General features: G+C 31.6%; 3 protein-coding genes across 6 annotated transcripts; 1 reads left to right on the top strand and 2 right to left on the bottom strand.

Annotated features, from left to right (window-relative positions):
• Nucleotides 1-49: 49 nt before the first annotated feature.
• On the bottom strand, nt 50-4596 carry LOC137806271 (nicotinamide adenine dinucleotide transporter 1, chloroplastic). Of its 4 annotated transcripts, none has more exons than XM_068606285.2 (9): nt 3657-4596; nt 3378-3461; nt 2737-2843; nt 1953-2001; nt 1597-1706; nt 1387-1481; nt 835-923; nt 652-746; nt 50-576 (listed from the first exon to the last, which is right to left on the bottom strand). In XM_068606285.2, the coding sequence occupies exons 1-9, from the start codon at nt 3736-3738 to the stop codon at nt 220-222; spliced, it is 1068 nt and encodes a 355-aa protein (XP_068462386.1). In that variant the 5' UTR covers nt 3739-4596; the 3' UTR covers nt 50-219. The 4 variants fall into 4 exon arrangements, with proteins under 4 accessions (XP_068462386.1, XP_090156628.1, XP_090156627.1 ...); XM_090300502.1 differs by having other exon boundaries at nt 1597-1695; nt 3657-4551; XM_090300501.1 differs by lacking the exon at nt 2737-2843 and having other exon boundaries at nt 3657-4524.
• A 3302-nt stretch (nt 4597-7898) lies between these two features.
• LOC137806270 (glycosyltransferase BC10) lies at nt 7899-15126 on the top strand. Its single transcript, XM_068606284.2, has 3 exons — nt 7899-8024; nt 11083-12289; nt 14407-15126. The coding sequence occupies exons 2-3, from the start codon at nt 11624-11626 to the stop codon at nt 15049-15051; spliced, it is 1311 nt and encodes a 436-aa protein (XP_068462385.2). The 5' UTR covers nt 7899-8024; nt 11083-11623; the 3' UTR covers nt 15052-15126.
• A 1883-nt stretch (nt 15127-17009) lies between these two features.
• On the bottom strand, nt 17010-21223 carry LOC137806269 (putative leucine-rich repeat receptor-like protein kinase At1g68400). Its single transcript, XM_068606283.2, has 2 exons — nt 19895-21223; nt 17010-17868 (listed from the first exon to the last, which is right to left on the bottom strand). Exons 1-2 carry the CDS (start codon nt 21147-21149, stop codon nt 17240-17242), a joined length of 1884 nt encoding a protein of 627 aa, XP_068462384.2. The 5' UTR covers nt 21150-21223; the 3' UTR covers nt 17010-17239.
• Between the last annotated feature and the right edge of the window lie 451 nt (nt 21224-21674).

Genomic DNA, 21674 nt, shown 5'->3' with positions numbered 1-21674 from the left:
TTATTGCGTGGTAAAAAGAGATGGAATAACACAAAAACCTTAAATGTAAGTAAATGGCACGTATATTTCTCCATTCTATTATGATTGAGAACATGACCTTCTTCTCCTTTATTTGTATGGTAATTTTGATAAAATTAAGCAATTGAGAATCCGGACAAAAAAGGAATGAGATCCACTAAGTTAGAAATTAAATGTAAGAAACATAACTGTGAGAATGAATCAATGTCTTGTTAGGTGCTCTTTGTTTCCGAGAGGAATTGAAGAAGGTTTCGTGTTAGACTGAGATGGATCAGTGGCACTGGGTTTGTCTTTGTTGAGTTGATTGGAGTTAGAAGAGGCTTGTGGATAGCCCTTATCCTGGGGTACAACTCCCTCCAAAAACCTGCGTATCATCTCATAACTAGTGAATGTAATAACAGCAGATGGAGTTGTTCTTAAGAGATTCGTTGCACAACCACGATAAAACCCTGGAATCCCTTCCTTTTCAAACACCTTCCTAGTGCAGTCAATAACCCCTGCATATCTGATCACATTATTTTTTGCCTGCCCTTGCTCTTGCAACCTCGATCGTATTACCTGAAAATATCAGAGTTACCCTTTTTCTTTTTAATCATAAATTTTCATTCATGAGAAAAAGTTGTAGAAATTTACCTCATGTGGGTAAGTCATTACAGAGGCAAACACTTTTGAAATTGATGATGCAATGGCAACACTCCCAGGACTTAGCTTATCAACAGTTGTGTTATCTAAAATATTGGAAAGTTTCGTTTGATGAGCAACAGTACAAAAATAAACAGAAAGTTTCATTGGAAAGTCACTTAAATCCATCCCTACCTTTTTCTGCCATGTATGACTTCATCTTTTCATATGCTGGAAACTGAATTGCAACATGACTTATGCCAGCCAATGAAGGAATAATGCCACTGTTTCACATTAACACAAAATACACAATGTCAACTAAATACACAGAAACAGACTAAAGCTGTCATGCTTTCAGTTCACTATATCATTTTTTTCCCCTTGAAAATGATTTGATACTGCGCAGCAGTTATGACATGAAGCCTGTTTGCTTATATCTATGGACTTACTCAACTTGGCATTATATATATAAACATGGGTGGGGATCAACTAAAAAAGATGTATGATTTTGTAAATTACTCCACTTCAGAACTTCAAATAGAATTTTTTTCTCAATGATCCAACCGTTAACATTAATATAAAGATCTTGCTACCAAATATATGAACATGATCCAGTTATTGATATTTTTGTTTTTACATCTCTTTCATGCAGGACTGCCTATTTCTAGTAAGATTTATCTTAAGATGCTTGGCATTATGTAATAAGCCCATATCATCAAACTTGAAACTAGGACAAAGAAAACTGACCTATATAGGCCTCTAATGCCTTCCTCACGTGTAATCCTTGTCAGAGCAGAAAGAACACTCTTGTAAGGAACAACATCAGTCCTCATTCCTTGTGTCTAATGGGTATCAAGATAAAATGAATTAGTGTCCAATGTTAACAAAAACAATGTATCTTATGAATAGATTAAACAAACAACTAATGTTTTAAGAGTAAACTTCATCAAAACTTACTTGAAGTCTTGTCTTAACAACCCATAATGGATTTGTAGAAATGGCTGTTGCTGCACCCGCAGAAGCAGCAGCTATCATATTTTCAATTGTTGTGAGTTCCTGGCAACCATCTGATAGATTATTTCCAATAAAAAACATCAATAAAAATATAGTCGATCCATCAAATTTAAATATTAGATCTGAAGAACTCATACTTCCAAAAGTTACTTTTCGAAAAATTTAGTTTTTAAATATTAGATTTGAAGAACTCATACTTCAGAAAATTATATTTTGACAATTTTAGTATTATACTCCTGAAGCCTTAAAGAGAAGAACATAAATGTGCAAAAGGTACTGAGCATTGGGATAATATATACCGTGTGAACGAAGCAGGCCCTTTACTTGCTCATAACTTGTGAAGTAAACCTACAATAGACTTTATATTATTTGAAAATATATGAACTATGAAAAGAAAGCATCATATGATTAAACAGTAAAATAAAGATAATCCAACTTCTAATATAAAAAGTATGACTAATCAATGCTTTGAAAAAGGATCCTCATGGACATAGTAGATGCACCACTAGGGGGGACAAGATTAAACATTCCTCCAACAATAAGGCAAAGAGGCAGCCATTTTAGATGATTGTTGCTAGTTATAGAGTTTCCTATAACGGCCTCAATTTAAGATGTCATAGAAGTAGTGGAAATATGAAGTCATGTATCACAGGGAGGATTATGGGACAAATAAAAATTAAGGTCAAGATTATCCTCAGTTATACATAAGATCAAGCCCTGACACAATGGTAAAGTTGCACATTGGTGATGGGTTGGTCATAGGTTTGAATCTGGAAGCAATCTCTTTGCATATGCAATGATAAAGCTGCATACATGACCCTCTCTCATACTGCCTTGTGGGAAACCTTTTGAGAATTCAAGTTAGTTTTTCTATAAACAAGATGCATGTAACTCCAAAATTTGGGCTTACTAATTATTCTCATTTATTTTTACCAATAGTTTGTGTTTATGACATCCGAAGATGGGAGGTCAATAATGCTTAAACAAGCAAAAACGGAAGTACATATGAGGCTCTGCTTCACAAAGCCTTGCATCTTTAACTACAACAGCCATTAGTTAGAGGCAACAGGAAAAGAAACTCACTGCCCAGTTTGGAAGTAACGCTAGTATTGTTGGTGAAAGGCCACGGTACATTCCCCTGAAGCCTTCTTTCTTTACTATATTTTGCAAGCTTGTCACAATAACATTACCTAGGAGAACAACAAAAGTTTTACTAAAAAATTAATCACCAAACAAGTTCTGGACATAATTCATTCATAGAACTATATGTCATTGTCACTTTGAATTGAACTAAGATCACCCAATTTAGACTACATGTTGATGACACAATCACAAACACTAAACACTCAGAAGGAGAACTTCTAAAAAGCCCTAGCGAAATCTTCTCAAGGACATATTGAACTAATAAACTTATGTCAATTATCAATGATGGAAAACTTCTCAATCTTAACAAAAAATCAACGTCAACCCCAGCAGCATTGTGAGAGACATACTAAATTTGCGACAAAATTATGAGATATGATGGAAAAGCTATAAATTGGAGCAAATCTGATAGCATAAAATGTGGAACCAGACATGCAATAAGTCAATGTTTCAAATTTCAGACCACACCATGAGTGCAGTTGCAACATCTTAATTGCATCAAAATCGTCTCATGAGACTGCAATACAGAACACTGGACACAATTTAAAACCCTGCATTAAGCAATCAACAAAAAAAAATACCTTTCTGCCCGTGAGGAAGCCCATGGACTTGTAGTCTAGTCTTGATCACATCCAACGGGCACACAAATGTAGCCGCTATTGCCCCTGCACAATGCAATTGTGTCGTTAATCCATGAATAATGAATGTCACGCTGTCAAACAGGCCATTCTGGAAAAGAAGATTAGATAGAGTGACCAAAATAGCAACTGAGAATCAAAATTCACAAAATTGACACAGACCCAATAAAAAAGATCCCATAATAGGAAAAGGGTCGAAGCCAAAGAAGAAAAGTTAATTACCAGCAGAGGCACCAGCAGCAGCGTTGCACATTAAAGCCCTAATGTTGAGACTACCATTAGAAGTTTCCTCATTGCAACTCATATTAGAATCCCACAACGCAATTTATCAAAGTCGAAGGCGAGTAGTTCCTTAGTTTGTAGAAGAAGTGAAGGGAATTATTTTCATGGCAGATCTTAAAAACTCGTGTCTTTATATACAATTTTCCAAGTTTCAAGAGCTGAGAGGAGGAAAAAAAATAAAGGGTGTGATTTGGGGGTTAACTTGAGCGAAGGGTTTTGTTTTATGCGGCGAATTGGTCTAACGAAGGGGCTGAAACGTGTTCTTCGGGAATGGGAAACAGCCAAGCAAAATCAACAAAGGGTCTGGTCTCAAGAGTTGAAAGTTGAAAGAGAATGAGAATTCTTTGGGTTATTTCCACTCTTTTTCCCTCTCGTTGAATCGTTTCTTCTCTCTTTGGGTCTTTTGGGGCGTTCAATCTCTCTTCAGTTTCTCAGTTAATTCACTTTATGTTTAAAAAACTTGAAGCAGGGTTCCAAGGCTCAGCAAAAGCGAAACGGTGGAGAACCCACGAAGGACAAGATCTTCTGATCTTCTTGGTGAGAAAAAAAAGGATCTTCTTGGTTCTTGATTCTTGGTTTTAGTGGCTGCAATTGATGGGTATTGAAGAAAGAAACAGGGCGTGTTTGGTTATGTTTCTTATATTCGCAGAGACATAAAGGAAAAAGGCTTACTCCAAACGCGATGGATAGCCCTGAGAAAACTCGTTCTGTCAGATTGTAGTGATATGGATTAGTTGCCACCGCCGCCGCAATTAATGTTTATGTTAAGGTAAAACTATTAGTATCATTCTTTGTCGAACACAAACACGTCTCCAAAGGTGGCACACATTGCATCAAAATTGCAATAAGAAAAGATTACCCATGTAACACTTTCAAACATGGGTCAGATTTTGGTGTTTGAGAAACAAATTCTGGTCTCTGTTTTCCATCCACGTGGCCAAAATGGAATTCTGGTTTTTCTATTTTTTTTAACAGAAAAAAGAGTAATCATTATATTAATTAAAATTATTAATCTATAACATTATATAAAAAAAATTATCTCCATACACATAACATGTTTTAATTTTATCTTTAATTATGTTTTAAAATTAAAAAGAACAATGAAAATAAACTGTCTAAACTATAATTTTACTTCAGTAGAGTGTTTTTATGTCTTTAAGATCGATCTAGTGTAATAGATTAATAATTGTCAAAAAGGTATTGAAACTTTAAATTAATCGTAACTGAAACTTCAAGTTAATCAAGATTAATACATTGACATCATTCAATATTTATGTCACATTATTATATATAATAGGGTTGGTCTGATTCTTTAAAATCTAATTTACATAAATCTAAATAAATGGATTAGATTTCCATATCATTTTAATTAGGTGAAATTTGTTTAGAATATTTCAAATCCATTTAAAGAGATTAAATGTAGATTAAATCTATTTTGTAAATTAAATTAAATTCACTTTGTAATTAAATAAAATTTACTTTGTAAATTAGATTATGTTCATTTTAATTCGATTAGATTTGGACTTAGACCGAATCGGATCGATCTGAACTCGACCCGACTCGACATGACATGAACACCAATCAACTCGATATAAGTTCGAGCCGACTCGATTCGACATCGGCTTAAACTCTCTTGACTCGACATTGATTCGGATCGACTCAACTCATCATCGTTCAGACAGACTCGACTCGATATCAGCACAGGTCATGAGTATTTTTTAGGTGTCCCTTAAACAATTAGTTTAAGGTTATTTATAAGAGAAGAATTTTTTTATCTTAATGCAACCCCTTTTATTCCAATGAAGGAACTTGGTCTCGAGAGTAGTATAAGTATAGTAAGTTTTATGTATATAGGATTTTGTTATATGTTATACTCTTTTTAGAATAAATTATTATAAGAAAATAATTAAATATAAAAAAAATTTGATATTAAAAAATAATTAATTATTATATTAATTAAATTATATATTATTTTAGAGATTATAAGAATTATTAATATCTAAAATAATTTCTATTATAAATAAATTTTTTAAACTATTTTATATTTTAATAATTTTTAATTTTTAAAATAATTTTTAATTTTTAAAATAATTTTTAATTTAGTTCATAGTTGTTAATTATATTTTACTTTTAAAATTGATTTTATTTTTAATAATTTTCTATATTGCAGTACATGAAAGTGAAGTCGATGACCTAACATTCAAATATCGATTTGAATACCGAGATGAAAGACTTAACTGGACAACAATAATTCTAAGTCCATATCAACCTATGTAAAACTTTCTCGACAATCCAATTTTCAGTTTTAAGTCATAAATAATTTTCCAATTATATAACAGACAATCATTTTTAATAGTTATAGATACTACAATCTAGTTTTGATTATTTCTTACACAACCAAATCCTCGACTTAAATTGGTTTTCGTTGACTATTTTTTATTTTTTTAGAAAAAAAAAAATTTTCCAATTATTTCTAATTTAATAAAATCTGATGGTAACTCCAAAATCATTTATATTTTTCTTTATTTTTTTCAGTGTTAGCTACTGCGACTTCAATAGCAGAAATATAGTATAACTATTTTATCTTTTCATCGAAATCTATTAAAGAAATTAAGAGAACACCAAAATATTAATTTCATGTACAAATGTTTAAAAATAGTAAATATAATAAAATAGTGTAACTTATATAACTTTTGATAAAATAAAATATATTTTCTCTCAAACTTAATATGTTATTTTATTATTTTCTTCGTCTTTTGTAAAAGTTTTTTGAAGCTCTAGAAAATAATTTGAGAAGTTAATGGCTTTTTTTATAATCATAAACGAAAAGTTAAAATAATATTTATTTCTTAAATAATGAATAAATAGTCTGCCCTTTTATACAAATATATATTTTTATAACTTTTCTCTATTCAAATATTGAAATGGTCAATATTCTAAAGCCTAAATAAGTTTGTTAACTCATCTTTAGCCAACAAAACCATATTATTTATTCTTTTAATTTATAAAATTACAAAAAATAGAGTCATCTTCTTCTTCCTTCCTCCCATCGACGGCACTGTATTCAGAGTCAAGCTTTGCTGTTAGCCATGGCAAGTCCTTTTTCTTCCTTTCTGTCTATTTATTCCATTTTTTATTAATTTATTTTAGTTGGTTTGCCAAATGGATTTCCAAATAACTAAAAAAGTATCAAGATTTAGTACTCATGAATCGTTATGTAGAGGGATAGGAGTGATTTTGATAAATAAAAATATAACATATAACTCTCGATTTAAAATGTAACATTCAATTTATTGTGCCAATAATGTTTAAGAGATGAAATGCATGTGCAGTTTAAACAAGAAAATATCCACATTTGATCATGTATCTGATATTACTACATAACGATTGATAAGATGATCATGTTCAGTTTCTTAATTAATAGTGATTAAGGCTTTAATCAGAAACTACATTTGATTAAAATAGAATAAACGTGTGTTGATTATATGCTTCTGATTGGATATTGTTTTTATTTACTTTTCAAAGCTTTTACATGGAGTTGTGATGCAAGTTTATTTCATTATCTGTAGTTAATTGGTTTATATTAGGTAGAAAACTAAATTTCCATAGTGATTCATTGTATTTACTGGAATGAAAAGAAGCTATGTGTTGGTTCTTTGCCAAGTTACTTTTATTTGCAAAAAAGTTTTGTATCCAGTGTTTCCCCCATCTTGATAAAAAGTTCTTGTTCTTCATACATATAAGATGATACCTTGTCAAATTTTATAGAAAATAAAGTATAATGTCTTTATAGAAAATAAAGTATAATGTCTTTGTGTTAGAGATTCACGTCGATTAGAAATTAGAGTATTTCATTGTATATAAGTGAGTGCAAACTTTATCTTATAAGTTGGTTTTATGAGGTTGAATTAGATTTATAGTCTACTTTTTAATATGGTATCATACCCATTTAAAATTTATCTTAACGAATATTTGTTGGATTTATCAAGTCAACGGTTAGGGTTACTATGATATTAGGTCTTTTTCTGGGTTATTTAGCTTAACAGGGTAAGTGACCTGTTTTGTTGCTGAGAAATGTTTAGTTGGACTACTAATAATTTTTTTCAATAAAAGAAGTATTTACATAAGTTCCATATTTAATACAAAGTTTAAGACTAATGCCCTTAAGTGTATGCAGATCATGTCAAATGGAGATTGTTCAAAGATTTCTTAACTAAATCTTCAAAGAGATCATACCCATGGTGATTTTGGAGGTTGTTGGAGTTGGTGGTTAATCTCTACTAGTGGAAATTCAGCCCAAAAAAACAGGTTTGTGTTTCTATTTCTAGGACAATTATTTGATAATTACACATGCAATTAGAGAGAAAGTATCAAAGAGAATCCAAATTAACGTAAGGAAAAGTATTGAAGCATTTTCATTTGAAGAAACTTTTCTCTATTCATTTTAATGGATTGTTACCTTATTGCACTAACTATACCCTAAAACAAGATGAGATTGTTTATTTCTTCTTTTTTTTTTTGCTAGATTATGAGCATGTTTTCATTTTATTTTTATCAATATATATCTGCAATAACTACTATTGTTAGATACTGAGCATAACTTTATCTAAGAAAAAAATGTAATCACATTTACATTACATTTCTATTTGTAGTTAGGTATACCTTATTACCAATAGTTGCATTTCTATTTATTTCTCTGTTTCAATCAATATTTTTTGTTCTTTAGTTTCAATTATTTTGTTATAGCTTTTAAACAAATGTTTAAAGAAGTGAACTGAAGAAAACACAGTGACGTGATAATTATAAAAGTATGCAAGATTAGGATGTTATATTTTTTTACTTGTTTGGTTACAAATCATAAGTAAACTTTTATTTTGTCTTGTCACACTCTAAACCTTAATTATTGATGAATAAATTGGAGGGAATTACTTCCTACACCATATAATTGCATCTGATTGTCTAATTTCATATAAAACGACGAAAATGTCCTTAAACAAAATAGCAGTTCATATAAAAATACATTTTGGATATTTTTTTCCAAAATATGTTTTTAGAGGATTTTTTCTTAAACAAATTTTTTGTGTTGCAGAATTGTTTTTTCAAGGATTATAATTTTTGAATTCTATTCCGAATTTTCATACTAACCTACCTAAATATCTTAAGTCATTAAATCTAGAACCATACAAGTGATGTGTCCAACTTAAGCATAAACAATAACACTGGTAACTCTGAATTGTGAGTAGGTCAATTTCTCTCATCAATCTTAACTTGTATAGAATCGTGATGTTTGACCTTTATACATATGCGTACCACATAAAGTTATTAAAGATTGATGATAATGCACTATACACATGCAACATAGGAAGTTATTTGGGCGAGTTTTGGTGATGGAGGAGGAAATTATAGCAAAAGTTATTACTTATAACAAATAGACACAACAAAAGAGTGGACAAATTCAAAAAATTCAACAAAGGGAGAACAATCTCTAAAAAATGAAACAAAGAAAAGTTTAGGAACCTAGAAGATAGTGAAAATAAATAAATAATGAACAATCTTAAAGGATGAAAATGGGAAAGAGACTGCACAAAGAATTGAATTGTTTTTTAGAATTATGAGTTAGTTACTCTAAAGTTGCAAGAAGAATATAGTGTGAAGCACAAGGATTTAGACCATATTTACATGAATACCATTTCGAAGCATAAATGCAAAAGTTAGAGAAATACTTACTACAATATGTTTTATAAGTTGATTTTTATAAGAAAATGATTAAATAGAAACTAATTTTAGAAATCAAAATAATTAGTTATTATTTAATTAAATTAGAGATTATTTTATAAACTAAAAAAATAATTAGTATCTAAAATAATTTTTGTTATTAATAAAAAATTATAATTTTTTTTTCTAAATTGGTATCTAACCATTAGCTACTTACTATTTTATATTCTAAATTAGTCTATATTTTTAGAGACTAATTTGTAATCTAAAATATTAGTAGTTAAAACCTTGGTAGCTAATTTAAAAACCAATTTAGATAATTTAAAAACCATTATAGAAATTTTTATTAATAATAGAACTACTTAATATATCAAAAAAATTTAATCTCTAAAATAGTATCTAATTTAGTTAATATAGTAACTAATTATTTTTTATCTCTAAACTTAGTTACTATGTAATGATTTTCTTGTAGTGAAATATAACTCGGATTTAGAGCTATATTGAGGAAAAAAACATATTGAGACTCCTAAACCCAATAAGAGAGATTATCATAGGCAAATGAGTGAGGTAGGGATCCATATCCCCATGCTTATTCTTGATGGTAGTAGAAGGACCGTTTCTTCATAAATTTTTGTATTTCCAAAAATACTCCTCTATAATATTTTAGATTATGTAATCTAAAAGTCTTTTTTTAAATTTGTAATTAGCTTTCGGATTACATAATCCGGAAGCTTTTTTTCAGATGCATGATTAACTTTCGGATTATGTAATCCGTAAGCTTTTTTTCAGATGCATGATTAATTTTCGGATTATGTAATCCGGAAGTCTTTTTTCAAATTCGTGTCCTAATTACATAATCTGAAAGTCATTCTATGGGGATGACACAAGAAGGATAAAAAAGTATTTTCACGTTATGTATGAGGGTGACAAAAGAATCTTTGGAGGTTAAGAAAGAAACGGCATAGTAGAAGGTCTATCGAAACAAACTTATGGATATTGCTCTACTTTAGTTTGCAGATGATAACTATTCTTTGGAGAGTCCTCAATGCAAAATGTTTGATTATTGATTGTAAATATTGAGATGCTTTGAATTAGTGTCGGGATGTTGAGTAAGCTTATGCAATTGTAAAATAGCAGGAATGAGGATCAAAGAAAGCGAAATACAAATATTTGCAACTATGCTCACAGTGATTTTTTTTCTTTCATCTCTCTTTGTTTGTTGTATTTTCAATAGTGAAGTTCTCACACAGAGCCCTGTTATGAACCTTTTACACTTAAATAAGTGAGACAAATGGTATTACACATTTGGTCATATTCTTTACATAGGAGGAGGAAAGCTTGAAAACTGAACATCAGCATCATTTTCAATTCTTTAGCTTTGGAAATAACAATGTTAACATCGTCGAAAAGTCTGCAATGTGTTGGGTTCTCAAAAAATATACTATGAACTAACTAATCAAAGTCATGATTAAGAAAAATGAAGTCCTGTCAATTATGTAGCATGTTCCTTATAATAAGGGCTATAATAATTAAATTAAGGTACAAAAGATAATGATGGTAAAATATGCATTTCATTGTTTCTATGTTCCAATTACAAGTGTGTTGGTATTTATCTATTTGATTTTAGTAAAAAATTTATCCCCTTCTGCAGGTCTCCAAGACACAAGCAAATAAGGGATTTTATCTGCACAAGTTAAGAAAAGAAAAGAAAAAGAGAGAGAGAGAGAGAGAGGGTTCTTATGATTTATATATAGTCTCCAAAGTCACCACTCCATGTGATAGCTCCTAGTTTCCCCTTGCATAAATTGGAACCAAACAAGGTGTAGATAAAGTACCTTAATCTCTCTATATCAGTAACTATTATGTTACATAACTTTCTGTCTCTTTCTTCAACTCACATTTCCAACTATCCATCTCATATTTTAGACCAATTTTACCTTTGGTGATCTTTTATGTCTTTAAGAGTTTCTATTGGTTTATGACTATTTACATATTTTGATTAAAAGTAAAGTACGATTATAATATTTTTATTCTCACAACATGACTTTGAAGTATTCGACCTTTGTCTTACACCAATGTATACCAAACGTCTTTTCTATAATCATTTTTATAGGGTAATTTGAATAGCCATTTTCTACCTTTTAGCCTTTCTTCACAAAAACAACCTTCAATCTCTAGGGAAGTTTTAAAAAATGAAGAACTCAAATAACCAAAACTCATTAAATTCTATTTCAAAGAATTTTCGTTTGCAACTTGTTCGTTTCCCTCCCAATCTCCTCCTTTTTGCTATCGGTGTGACCATTGGAATCATCATTAGTTTCTTTCTTAGAAGTTGTAATAGTTTACAGGCCACTCAATTCTCACACTCTTCAACCAAAAATGAATCATCACCAATGCCATTTCCAATTGAAAAACAAGAAGTGTGTAATTCTAGCCTTGATAAAGAAGGGTTAAAAGTGTTTATCCACTCTTCCAATATTAAGCATGATGTGGAAATGTTTAATCAACTTTCCAATGTTGAGGAGCATGATATGGAAGAGTTCATTCAACCTTCTAACTTTGTGCAATATGGTATGAAGGAGTTTATTTTTCCTTCTAATGTTGTGCATGATATGAGTGATGAAGAACTATTTTGGAGAGCTTCAATGACCCCTAAGATTCATGAATACCCCTTTGATCGAGTTCCTAAGGTGGCCTTCATGTTTTTGGTAAGGGGTTTTGTGCCTTTATCTCTTTTTTGGGAAAAGTTCTTCGTAGGGCATGAAGGGTACTATTCTATTTATGTGCATTCTAGTCCTCTTTACAATGATTCAGATCCAGAGAGTTCAGTGTTTCATGGAAGGAGAATTCCCAGCGAGGTTAGTTTTTCTTTATTCAATTATTAATTTACATTTACAAGTACCTTCCTTTGAATGAAATATATTATTAAGAAATGAGTTTTAAGTTTAACTCAACCTCATAAAATTAGAGGTGAGATTTGCACCCACTTATATACTATGAAAACTCTAATCTCTAGTAGGTAGGATATCCAATAATTAGTTTTGTTATTTTTATTTTATTTTTAATTTAAAATATTATTATATTATTAAAAGAAGCTGTCAAGTAGTTTTCTGTTTGGAGTGTGAAAGAAAAGTTTTCCTAAAATTTCAAACATTCATAATACTCCCTACAATTGATGTACACATCAAATTTAACAACCCTAATGCTTGATAATATTCTGAGGCCACCTCAAGCTTTAACAGTAATGCCACTGCCACAACATCTGAAGCATGATTATAGTTGCTCGAATGTTCCTGTAATTTTGGCTTGCAATCGGGGAAATAATATATAACAAACATGAGAGAATAAAAGTTGTAAAATGAACCATTTGAGTATGTATTTTATGACAATAAAAAAAGATTCCAGAAAGATAAATGAAGAAATAAAGGAGAGAGTTGCTAAAAACAGAAATAAAAATAAAATAATTGAACTGTCATTTGGTATCACCACATGTAGAGCATTTAAATAGCTCTAGGCCACCATTTCCATCAGCATAGAGCATTTAAGTGATAGTAGATAACCGTTACATTTCCAGTGAAAACGCTCATAAATCCTGTATCACCCTATTTCTGATTTTGCACACTGCTACTTCTTAATCCTGCACTGTAATAACGGTGTAGAGGATCCATCATCGTGTGTGCGCAACTCTAGTAAGGGACCATTCATTAGAATTAAGGATGTTTGAGTGTACAACCATTTGTTTTTCTTTTTCAACCAAACACAACACTTAAAAATATGTATTATATGTATAAACAGGAGTAACAGAATGGATCGGTTAGCTTCCGGTCCATCTTCATTTAGGTTAAATAATGGATTAATCGTTTGAAACTATTATATACACACTCGTCAAGTTCGTCTAACCCACTAACATGTTAGATAAGAGGTGGTCACCTTGGTAGTATACCCTTCTTTATTGATTTATTGGTGATGTTTTTAGAATTAAAATGGATGGTGGTCAATATTTTATAAATTTTATTTATATTAATTTTTTTTATATATATTATTTGATTTATTGGAGTTTTTTTTTTATTTTTTTTATTAGTCATTGAACATGATAAAAATATTAAAGTTTGGTTCAATTTTATTGTTATTTTTTACTTTTTTATTTTTTAAAAATTAATATCAATTACTATAACGTTAACCAAATAAATAGGTTTAAAATAAAAGGAAAATACAAAAAAGAAAGAGATTTTTTTTAAGAAAAAAAATTGAAAAATGACATGTCAACCCATCAACGTGTCAATCCATTCTATGATGGTGCAAATATTCTATTTGTCGAGGTCAGTAGTGAGTCGAGGTAAAACGGACCAAAGTGATCTATTTGTCACCATTATGTATAAGATGAGAATGAGTTGGAGATAAACTAAGAGAAAAAAAAATGAGGAATGTTGACTCTTTGATAGAGAAGGATTGTAAAAGAAAAAGAAAACTTAAAATTATGGATATCACAATATAAATTGCTAATCATAAATTTAAGAAATATTTTTTATCTTTATTTATTAAATTTAAAATTATAATATAATTTATGTATTCAATAGTATTTGTTTCTTATAAATTTTAGAGATATAAGATAAGTATTTCTTGTAGGCATTGTACATATACTAGTGTAGTGTTTGATAAAACTAAATGCTAAACTAATTAGTAGAAGTTTAATAAATTACTAGTAAGATTAGGTTTTCACTTATTCGAATACCATAACTTTATTACATACATATGAGAATGAAACCTTACATTGATATTATTTAAGAAAATAAATGAATACATTAGTAAAATCAGAGTTCCACCTACATAAACTAGAATCATACTTTTTGATCATGGTGAAAAAGTATGAAATTTGAAAGATTAAAATCACACATTACCCTTTTGAAAAAGAAAGTGATTTGAAATGAAGGATGAAAAGTGTTAGCAGCTTGATCTAACATATCATCCAATGCAGGAAGTGGAATGGGGGAAGTTCAGCATGATCGAAGCAGAGCGTAGGCTTCTGGCGAATGCGCTTCTGGATTTCTCAAACGAACGCTTTGTTCTGATGTCAGAGTCATGCATTCCTCTCTTCAACTTCTCAACAATCTACTCATACCTGATGAACTCCACCCAGAGCCACGTGATGGCTTACGATGCAGACAGTGCAGCTGGGCGTGGACGTTACAGCATCCACATGTCCCCTGTCATCACCCTCCAACAATGGAGAAAAGGCTCTCAGTGGTTTGAAATGGACAGAGAGCTTGCAGTGGAAGTGGTCTCAGACAGAACCTACTTCCCAGTTTTTCAGGTGCTGTGCAAAGGATCATGCTATGCTGATGAACATTACTTGCCAACGTTTGTTAGCATCAGATTCTGGGAGAAGAACTCGAACAGGAGTTTGACTTGGGTTGATTGGTCAAAGGGTGGTCGCCACCCGACGGAATACGTGAGACCAGAGATTACTGTGGAGTTCTTGGAGAATTTGAGGAACCAGAAATGTGAGTATTATGGAAAGTTTGGAAACCACACAAATGCTTGTTTTCTCTTTGCAAGGAAATTCTTGCCCTCTTCCTTGACCAGGCTCATGAGGTTTGCCACACGGGTCATGTATATATAAATCAACTCTATTCAAATTAAGAAGTTTTTTTAAGTTCTTTAATTTAAGTTCTTTAGAACCTAAACCTTAAACATGTTACACGTTACGTTTATACTCAATTGCTATTACATACTCTACTCTAAATGATGTATGGACCCTAAGGAATACTTGAGATTACTCAATAAATAGAGGAGAAAGGGAATGTGAAATAGATCACAAAAGGACTCTGTGAGGTTATGAGATATTATTTCAGGTAGGCTGCAATTTTTTTAAGTAATGTTTATGTATAATGGTTATTCGTTTAACTGGAGCAGGAGTGATATACAGTGAAGGAACCAATTAAATATATGGTTTGCAGGGAGGAAAACATGAGACACATATATGGAAGGAAAGTATAGATAATATTGACTCAAATATATATTTGTATTTTGTATCAATGATTAACCTAAAAGGAGAGTAAACTGGTTTAATAAACTCTGAGTCTGGCTAAATGTAATAGAAAGACACTATGTGATATGTATAATAGACACTTTAACAAAATATGTATTTTTTGTTGGGGTGTTGTTAGGATGAATTCCTTTATGATGTTTATTTTAGTATTTAATATTGAGACACCTAAAAAAAAAAAAGGTGCAAAAGCAAATTTACTTCAAAAATAATATGCAAAAAGGTGCAAAAGCAAATTTACTTCAAAAATAATATGCAAATACGTTTCTTTTATCTTATCTTGCAAGTGTTTTTGTCTTACAGACTCATTCTCGAGGACAACAACGTTGGTCGCCATAATTTCCGGAACCAAACAGAAATTAAGGTACTTTTATTTTTCAACTTTTAACCATTTTTTACCATTGATATATTTTTTAAGACTTAAATAAATTTTATGTCTTTGATGTAATGCATGATTGAATTTTACTGTGGGTATATTCAATGTTTTTGTTTAACATTAAGTGTATAATATATAAAACGTTTTTTTTTTGTTATTTACATTTTTGTTATTGCTTGTGTTTCTTTTAAATTGAGATGTGTCGTTTAAAAAATAAACGAGTTGAAGGAATAAAAATATAAGTTATAACTAGGTATCATTTTTTAAAATTTAATTCATTTTGGCTTAAAACAAAATCTAAAATACAACAAAAATACCAATTACGATTACCTTCTTTTGCATACATCAAACAAATGACAATCATATGCAAAATGATAGAATCACAAAATATGATATTTTTTTTAATAATAAAGTATAAAATATCTAAGATGTAAATGCTTGATAAATATCTATTTGATATAAGAAAACACCACAAACAATTTATGAATTTCTTGAGAAGTGTAAATATGTAAAGTAAATGTCTAAAAATCTAGAAAAATACTGCAAAAATAGTAAAAATAAACAATTTATGATAAATGGAGGAGTTTTGGAGATAGTAATCTCCCAGTATTGACAATAGATTTTACTCCTTGTTAAATTTTATCTTTATTATGTCTTAGATTTGAATTTCAATCAAAATTATGAATATCTAAAGTTTTTCCTATCAATTTTTTTGTATTTTAAACTTTGTGACTATTCTCTTAAATATAAAGTCTTAAATATAAAGACTTTACTATCAAATATATATGAAAAGAAGTTATAAAGAAATTGTTTAAGTTCCATTGATCCAGAAATGGAATCCTGAGGACTGGTTTTCACATAGTGGAGGGTTTAACAAGACTAGCTACATATGAACCATCACTTTTTAAGAAAGAAAAAAAAAAGTTATAAAAAAATTGGATCAACAATCGATTTCAAGAACCTACTTTAGATTTAATAATTTATTTTAATTTATATAGTTAAATATTAATTAATTATTTTAATATCTAAAATTAGTTTTTATTTAATAATTTTTTTTATAAGAATTTAAATTTCACATATATAAAGAGTATAAGAGAAAAATTTAATTTAAACCATAATATTAACTCTGAAAAATAATAAAATTAATAAAGAGAACTTTTGAGAAATTATTTAAAACTATTCATAGCATCCACATCATTAATTTAGTATTGATTCCCTGACATAAAACTTAGCTTACATTGAATCAGACGGAATAAAAATAAAAGTTTCAGACATTTTTAAAAACAAAATAATACCCAAATATAATAATAATAATAATAATAATAATAGTTTTAGAAAAAATTCATAAAAATAATCAATGATGTTTTAATTTACAGACACCATAGCTCATTGAGTAGCCCTTGCTTCAGGCACGGAGAGTGACTCAGAGAGCGAGTCCAACCCTTCATCACACGGCGACATCTGGACCCCACGCAACTCCTCGATCATCTTCACCACGTGGCTCATCGTGGGCCGTTGATGAGGTTCGGTCGCAGTGCACGCTATAGCTATCTGCAGCAGCGCCACCATCTCCTCCTCATTGTCCTTATAGCTCATCAATTCTAGATCGAACACCTCCGCCGTCCACTCCTCCCTCACCACCGACCGGACCCACCTGGGAAGGTCCACCGCCGCCTCGTGTCCGCCGCCCACGGCGGAAGGGCACTTCCCCGTCAGCATCTCTATCAATAGCACGCCAAAGGAGTACACGTCAGACATCTGGGTCTGCTTGCGACCGTCCGATACCTCTGGCGCGAGGTAGCCGTTGGATCTGAAAGTGGAGGCGGTGGCGAAGATGGAGAGACCGAAATCCGCGACTCGCGGATTGCCCGCCACGTCAATAAGAACATTGGTGGCTTTGATGTTACCGTGGGTGAGTTTATGTTTGTGAATGAATGCCACGCCACGTGCCGCTCCAGCTGCAATCTTCAACCTCATTGTCCACTCCAGTGGGGTCCTTCCTGGGCCTCGATTACCTGTCGTACCACACTCATTTCCTTATTACCACCCCCACGTAATATTTATGATTTTCCTTCTATAACTTTTTCTCTCATTAAAAAACTAAATAATTTCATAATTTTTTTAATTATTATAAACGATGCCAATTTTTATTTAAATCTGTAAAATCTTATTTTCTGATTTTTTTTCTGGAACAATGCATTATTAACATTACATTTCAACTTCATAATTTTTCTTTTAACAAAAAAATAAATAAATTGAAAAGGATACTTTAGGAGTATACTAAATTTTATACAAGTAATAAAATTCTCCCTACCTAACTCCTATTTCACAAGCATTACAAGCTTCAAGATTGTTTAAGTTCACCTGTATTCATTTGAGTTCTGATTTAATATTTTATTTAGTTAGTGTATAACGAATTAATTAGTGTTATATAATATTAATAATAAAAATAATCATTATAATAAAGAACAAAATTAAATATTTTCTTATAGAAATTAAAATCAAAATTCACTCTTGTACATCACTAAAAAATACAAACTTACACTAATTCTTCCTGTCTTTTCTTAAAGTTTTATATATATTTTTTTTTAAAATTCACAGCAATTTATTTTAAACAGATAAATAGACAAGTATATTTAAACAAATAAAAAATAGTATAAAGGTGAAAAATGAGAGTGTAGTCTCTCAAATTTTAACGAGGATTAGTGTCAAGTTAGAAGAATAAAACATCAGAAAAAAATCGAGAAAATGTAAAACAAAATAGTAATGTAATTTGCTTAAAAAAGAGTATGGAATCATATTTTCAAACATTAGTTTAATTCTTGAAAAATAAATAAATTTTTACTTGAATTTTTCTTTTTATTTAGTTATTTGTGTGTCTGTAGTATTTTAATATTTAGTAAAAAAAATTAATAGATTTAGTACATTTCAATTAATAAAATAGAATAAGAAGTTTGGGAGGGGTTATTTTTAACAGTATATTTATTTAAATCTGACCATTGTCTTGGCTATCTATCATATTATCTACTGTCCAGTCTTCAAATTTTATGAAATTTTAACTGTAATTTTATTTTCTCAAATGAATAGGTATTTATAAGTTTTAGATGAAAGAAGATGAATTAAAAGTTAAAACTTAAAAATTTAAACAATAAAAATATTATACATAATCTAAATGTAATAGAAGAAAATGCCATTAAGTATCTTAATTTTATATTATATGTGACTTTTCCCATTTAATATTAAGATGCTATAAAGCAAGGTTATGTCACTTTTGTAAAAGGGTTCAAATGGTTATAATTGGCCTCCTTTGCTTTTTTCAGTGTCATTCTCTGCGTTGAGTGGGCAAAGATGAAAGCAAAAGGTTGTTTTGGAAAAGAACAAAAAGCAAAGAAGAAAATAGATGAACTATTCTCTGTTCTTTTTCCTACTTTTATAAGAAAAGAATCTAACACAGAACTGTGGATGGAATGGAAGGAAGAAAGAAGGACATGGTGATCTTTTGATGCAAACAAAGATGCATGACCAACATGGTCCAACATGATCAATGTGGGACCCTACCCTAAAAACAAAAAATATAACTAGTTTGATTAGGGTACCCTACATGCATGCTGTCTTACTCATTACACCATCATGGATGAATAATTTGCACTTTGGTGGTCACATTTTACTCTTATACTATTTCTTCACGTGTAGTCTTTCTTTGGATTAAACACTGGAAATTAGGTTAAAGAGTAAAAAAATAAGATAGTAGAGAAAAGGGTTAGCAGTTGATAGAAGTCGTGTCACGCTAAGTTGGTACGACTTTAGTAAGATATGATAAAGTTGTGTTAAATTAGAACGATTTGTGCATTATGAAATGGTGGAATAGAAAAGACTCGCTTAAATTTATATATATTTTTTAAACAGATTCTATTTAGGTAAAAAGAAAAAAAAAATAACCCATGATAAAAAACCCTAGATTTGAAGTAGATTTAAGAATTGGAATGAATGAACGTTTAATAATAATAATAGTAAGAGTGAAAAAGAAAAGACATTAGTTACCGTGGAGAAGGAAAGAGAAGCTAGCGTTGCACATGTAATCAGAGACGAGAAACTTGTCATCTTTGGTGAAACAGTAAGCTCTCAAACTAACGACGTTACAGTGTCTCAACCTTCCGAGCACTTCCATTCGTTGCTGGAACTCTCTCTTCCCTCCGACGCTAACCTCCTTCAGCCTCTTCACCGCCACCACGGTTCCGTCATCAAGCACCGCTTTGTAGGCACTCCCAAACGCACCCTTCCCCAACATCTCCGCCGACGCACGCAGCAGCTCCTCCAACTCAAACCTCCTCACCCCTTCCAAAAACACCATTCCATCATCCACCATCTTCCAACTCCTCCTCCTCTCTTTTCCCTCCTTCCTCAACTCTGCAGCAGCTGAGTAGTTCCTCCAGAAATAGCAGTACAGAAGCAGCGACACCAGACCCAGGACCACCACGTCCCCCACCACAATACCGATCAAGACCAACACCCCCATTATCCTCTCCCGCCGCCGGGGCCTGCCGGAATCACTGTCGCTTCTTGGCTTCAACGGGGAAGCCAGGGCCGGGATCACTGCTTCTCCTTTGCTTTTGCTTTTGTTTTTGCTTTTGGCTTTGCATTCTCGCAAGGGAGCTCCGCAGAGGGAGGGGTTGTTAGAGAACGCGGATCCAGGGAAAGCCGAGAGCGATTCGGGTATTTGACCCGATAGGAGGTTGTTTGAGACGTTAAAGTCATGGAGGTGAGAGAGGTTGATGTTGCTGGGAATGCGGCCCTGGAGGCGGTTGGAGTCGAGCTGGAGGGTGAGGAGGTGGGTCCAGCGGCTGAGCGTGGCGGGAATTTCGCCGGAGAGGCTGTTGTGAGAGAGATCGAGGCGGTAGAGGGAGGTGAGGGCGGCGGGGAAGTGGCCGGAGAAGTTGTTGTGGGAGAGAAAGAGAAGGCGGAGGGTGGTGAGGTTGGCGAGAGAGGTGACGGGGCCGTTGAAACGGTTGCGTTTTAGGCTGAGGATGCGAAGTTGGGTGAGGGAGGTTAAGGGGTGGATGGAGCCGGTGAGGTTAAGGTCTTCGAGGACAAGGCGAGAGACACGGTTGCGAAGACAAGAGACACCGTACCAGGTGCAGGGGTTTGAGGTTGTGGAGTTCCACTGGGAGAGTGTGTCGGAAGGGTCGGAAGAGGCTTTGAAGGACATTAGAGGGTGGAAGTCAGGGTTGGTGGAGTGAGAGAGGAGAGAGAGGAGAGAGAGGTGAAGCAATAGAAGGAAGAGGAATGGTGAAGCCATTGCCGTTTGGTGCAGGCAGTGATGAAAGCGCTGTGGTTGGTTGGTTTAGTATTATTGTGAGCAGAGATGGAAACTAAACAAAATATTACTTCAACAACTACTACCTTTATTATTTTACAATCACCTTGTAATAATAAAATATTTAATTCAAATACAAATTAAAGTATTTGAGAATAAAATAAACAAAATAATTGTAATTTGGTTGTATAAAAGTGTAATTGTAGTTTGGTTATATGAGAAATGAAGGTATATATTGATCTAGTAAAACTGTATTTTAACAACTCACATTTTCTGTTGTTTTTATTTAATACCTCCATATATTAATAAAATATTAAATTAAATTATTGAATAAAATATTAATAAAAATGATTATAAGATGGTAGCATGATAGATGTTAAAGTATCATATGTCATTCTCCGATCATGAGTACAAAAGTAAATAGAGAAATGGATAATGATGTATTGAGAATCTAAATTTTTATACAACTTTATAACTCTTAATATTATTATTTTAATATTTTTTTAC

Source organism: Phaseolus vulgaris, chromosome 3 (genome assembly GCF_051622355.1).
Source record: "Phaseolus vulgaris cultivar YP4 chromosome 3, ASM5162235v1, whole genome shotgun sequence".
NCBI lineage: Eukaryota > Viridiplantae > Streptophyta > Magnoliopsida > Fabales > Fabaceae > Phaseolus > Phaseolus vulgaris.
The sequence above is the reverse complement of the archived record's forward strand: the minus strand, read 5'-3'. Positions and strand labels throughout refer to the sequence as shown.